Genomic DNA, 4,606 nt, shown 5'->3' on the forward strand with positions numbered 1-4,606 from the left:
TTAATAAACCTTTTGATTATGCATTTGCTATTTGTGGTAAGCATATTTTATATTTTTCAGGTGTTAAGATTAAACAACTAGTATTTATAACTTCTTTTAAGGTACTGGAACAAGATATATTTGGAGGGTAAATTGTAGTAGAATACTCTGTCTCTTGTTGTCCTGTGTTTGTATCTTTTGTATTATGTAGCAGTTATGTTCCAACGGCATTGACTTTGAAGCCTGATGGAAATATATTTCCATAGGAACAAAACTTGGAATAACATAGCAAAAAGACTCAGACAACAATATAACTCAGTGTTATATGCTCAGCATGATGGTGCATCAGTAATATACTTGATAAGAGTTGATATTGCAACCTAATTTTTCTTGTGTCACTCTCCATCAATTTTTTTGTGTTTGTGCATTTTCAAATATTACATGACTTTGCCTCATGTTTAATCAGTATTTTATACAACTTCATATAATGCTAACAAAGGAAAAAGCTTGAGGGTGTTTGTCACATTCTGCCAGTTCTCAGAAAAATCTAAGTCCCAGAAAAGTTACATCATTGCTTCTTACACTGTCTGTGATGAAGAATCAGATTTTTCTTTTCTTTCTTTTCCCCTGTGTGTTGAAGACTGATATGGGTTGCTATTATATATAGCTAGTATTTTGCTCGTGTCATATGTTTGACTACATTGAAACATACCTTATTCTGCAGAGTCCACTGGTGATGTACCTGAATGTTGTGGTAGTGTCAGTTGCTCTGAGAGTTTCTGAATGCTTATCTCAGTTTTTGTACTTTCCTTGTTATGGACTGGTAAAATGCAGTGCATCAACTATACTTTGAAACCAAACTAGGAGCAATCCATATGTTTGATCTATTCAGACAGTGGGGCATCACTATTTTAGATGTTAGTGAAGAGCAACAGCTTTGAAATGAACTTAATTGTTTTTTTGTTTGTTTGTTTTTGAGAAGGAGTCCGGCTCTGTCACCCAGGCTGGAGTGCAGTAGCACAATCTCAGCTCGCTGCAGCCTCCGCCTCCAGGTTCAAGCAGTTCTCCTGCTTCAGCCTCCCAAGTAGCTGGGATTACAGGCTCATGCCACCACACCCAGCTAATTTTTAAAAATATTTTTGGTAGAGACGTGGTTTCACCATGTTGGCCAGGCTGGTCTTGAACTCCTGATCTCAAGTGATCCGCCCACCTCAGCCTCCCAAAGGGCTGGAATTCCAGGCGTGAGCCTCAAATAAACTTAATTGTAAATGCTTCAAAAGGAGCTACCCCAGGAATTCTGGGGTAGAAAACATCTTTTCTAGGTGCAAATGAAAAATTTAAGTTATAGAAAAGTATTTTAATTAGTTAATATGTAGTTTGCTTTTATATCTTTTTACATTTGTGCCTTTAGAGCTCCAAATTGCTTCAAGGGATTAAAATCATCCAGGCAGATAGATTAAGACTTGAAAGAGATAATTAATGTTGGTACAGAAAAGTAAGTGGAGAAGAAAGTTTTGAGAGGAAGCATTAAGAAAAAACTTAAATGTGGAAGACTACGTAATTGATTGAGGAACTGAACTTACCTTAATAGATCTTTAACAGTTTGGTTCCTTAAGTATAAAATGCAGGAAATAATTTATGTTTTAATTTTAAAAAGTGTGTGTGTGTTTGTTTGTTTGTTTTGGTGGCTTTTAAAAGACAGAAATGCTAAGTTTTCAATTCTGGAGAGTAGCTTTTGATGTTCGCTTGGCACATATTTATTGAGCTTGTGAAATCATACTAAATTTATATATGATCCTGGAGAAAGTCCTAAAATCATACCAAAATCAGGTAAATTACTAAGCAAGCTGCTTTGTGTGCCTTCCACTCACAAATAAGTTGGAGTACACCAAACAGGATCAACTAACTCAAAGATCCAGATTCTTAACGTGGGAATCAAATGGTGTGGGTGTTTATATCCTACCAAACTGCTAAGGATTAAGCCTGACTCTTTTTTGGGTCACCAGCTCTAATTCATTGATGATAAGATAAACTATGAAGAGTATTAAGTTTTCTTAAAAAGCAGTAAGTTAAAATCGAAAATGGGAATAGAAGGGAAAGAATACGGTTTTTGGAGACCTCAGGGTATATACTACTAAAAGTTGAGAACTATAAGGTAAAACCTCACTTTCTTAATTGCCATCAGCATTAGTCTGGGTATGTTCACAAATTTGAGAGTTTTTTTTTTTTTTTTACACTTACATATGAAGAGATGGAAGTTAACTTTACATTAAAATCGTAGCAAAATTTCAGGCTCGTGGCTATTTCTTCCACCATTCCTTGTTTCCACCTTTTTTTTTTTGGTTTGGCATTATTTCTGTTGTTCCCCACTCTTATATTCTGATAGGTGCCAATTTCCCAAACAGTGGAGTCTCCATCCCTGGAATCTCTTCCTATCCAGTTTAACATATTATGGCATTTAATGTGCCCCTATGTTGGTGTTGTGTGTGCAGGGGTCTGTGGCAGGGGGGAAGAAAAGAAAAAATAATGTGCTGCATCTTCCATTCATCATGAACTATTTGTTTTTAGTAGTAATAATTGGCTTTTGAATACTTACCTGCAGGACACAGTGTTAATCACTTTATAGGTGAATAAATAAAGTACTGTAGTTTCCATTTTACAGATGAGAAGACTGAGGTAGAAAGGTCATATGACTTTACCAAAGTCACTCAGATAGTAATGGCTGAGCTAGGATTCAGTGGCAGCATTCTGTCTCCAGAGCCCTCATTTAGTAGCCCTGGCGTTAATAGTAGGAATGAAAATGGTATCAAAATGCTAAGAAAGAAACGATCACACAACAGTGTGATTGCTAGTATTTACTGAGAGATTACTATGTTCCGGACACAGTAGTAATTGCTTTAAGAACAAATGTGTAACTTCATTAATCTCCTAGCACATAGTAGTAGCTTTTCATTAAATATTTGTTAATTATAATATGTAAAATCCACATTTAGATGCAAGAACTTACACTCCTTGCCTCTTACGTAGCACCTTAGAAGCTTAATCTTCCCATAAACTCTGTTGGACACTGCAGGGAATATCAAGATTGGTTTGTTGTTGTTTTGCCTTTAAACCGTAGATGTTTTAGCACTAAAAGTGGTCTGTGCTAAACTCCAAAAGTTTTTTTTATTAGAACTATTTTATTTAACATTTATCTTTTATTAAATAAAAAAAATTTAAGCAATTAAAACATTCTCATAAATGGAGAACGTAACAAATAACCCACATACCCACCACCGAGAATCAGATAATTACTTATGCAGTTTTTTTATTTTTTAATTTAATGCTAACTTCTGTGTTTGTTTCATGCTTAAAGCCATATCCAGAAGACCCAGCAGTTTATAAACCACTCTCCCAGGAAGAACTGCAAAGGATAAAGAATGAGAAAAAACAGAAACAAAATGAGAGAAAACAAAAAATATCAGAAAATCGCAAACATTTGGCTAGTGTACGTGTCGTACAAAAAAACCTCGTCTTTGTTGTAGGTTTATCTCAGCGCCTAGCAGACCCAGAGGTAAGTCCTCTTGTTTTCTTTGTCATCTTGATATTTTTTCTGTTTCCTTGTCTTACTTGGAAATAATAGTTGACCCTGCTCAATTGTGTGATTCCTCACATTATATCTTAAAGGAGAAAATAAGGAATTACTTTTGAATAGTTGCTAAGAAACCAATGACCAGTCGTGATCTTAGGCAAGTGTCTTAATCTGTCTTGGCTTCAGTTTCTTCAGTTGTAAAACTAAGGAGTTGAACTAGATTTCTAACGTGCTGACAGTCTGTTAAAACTGGATAATGATTCGATTTTGCTGTTAAGGCTAACATGTGACATGAATACTCTGTTTCTTTCCTCTTTTCTGTATCTATATAAGGACCAGCAGTGGAGATGCAGTTACTTGAACCCACTAGAGATTTTAGTAACCTAGATTTAAAAAAGTCTGCCCAAGTAGTAATTGTTGGTTTTTCAGACCTGTCGCTATACTGTGTCATCATTCTTTACTTACTCATTTTAAGCCAGTTTGGAGGAAGAGGGAGAATTTGGTAATGTGAAATAAAGGACCAATTTCTTTGTCATCCATTCAGGGGGAGGAGAGAGCTTAACCTTATTTCTTAGTACCTCTTTTTTCTCTTCTTCCGCCACAAGCCTTATTAGAGTAATGTCGAACTCATACTTTCCTTGAGGACCTTAGATAAGCATCTGGTAATTTTTAGTTTCTGATATACCATGAGATACTGACTAGATTGTTGATAAGGCAAATATAAGCTGATCGACAGGCAGAGTGTTTACTTGGTAGGAGAGAGCTGGTTTTGAGGGATCTTCCAAAAGATCCTTGAGAAGAGTTTAAAGTAATATTAGGCATGGTACCCATCAGAAGAAAGATTGTAGTGAACATGCTTAAGGAGGTAGGAACCTTTGGACTTGGCTGAGCGTGTTAAAGGTCCCAGAAGGAGGATCTTTAAGGACTATAATGTCTGTTTTTGTAAAAATTAATTTACCTGTAATCCCAGCACTTTGGGAGGCCGAGACGGGTGGATCACGAGGTCAGGAGATCGAGACCATCCTGGCTAACCCGGTGAAACCCCGTCTCTACTAA

The 4,606-nt window shown here is 36.1% G+C and overlaps 1 protein-coding gene across 6 annotated transcripts in view; it reads left to right on the plus strand.

Moving 5' to 3' along the window:
- Positions 1–4,606, plus strand: part of CNOT4 (CCR4-NOT transcription complex, subunit 4) — a 142,444-nt gene that overhangs the window by 77,794 nt on the left and 60,044 nt on the right. For all 6 annotated transcript variants that reach the window (XM_012000121.1, XM_012000123.1, XM_012000122.1 and 3 more), the window contains exon 3: positions 3,335–3,532. In XM_012000121.1, the coding sequence (XP_011855511.1) occupies positions 3,335–3,532 (198 nt within the window). The remainder of the gene's footprint in view (positions 1–3,334; positions 3,533–4,606) is intronic.

Source organism: Mandrillus leucophaeus, unplaced genomic scaffold (assembly GCF_000951045.1).
Source record: "Mandrillus leucophaeus isolate KB7577 unplaced genomic scaffold, Mleu.le_1.0 Scaffold619, whole genome shotgun sequence".
Lineage (NCBI taxonomy): Eukaryota > Metazoa > Chordata > Mammalia > Primates > Cercopithecidae > Mandrillus > Mandrillus leucophaeus.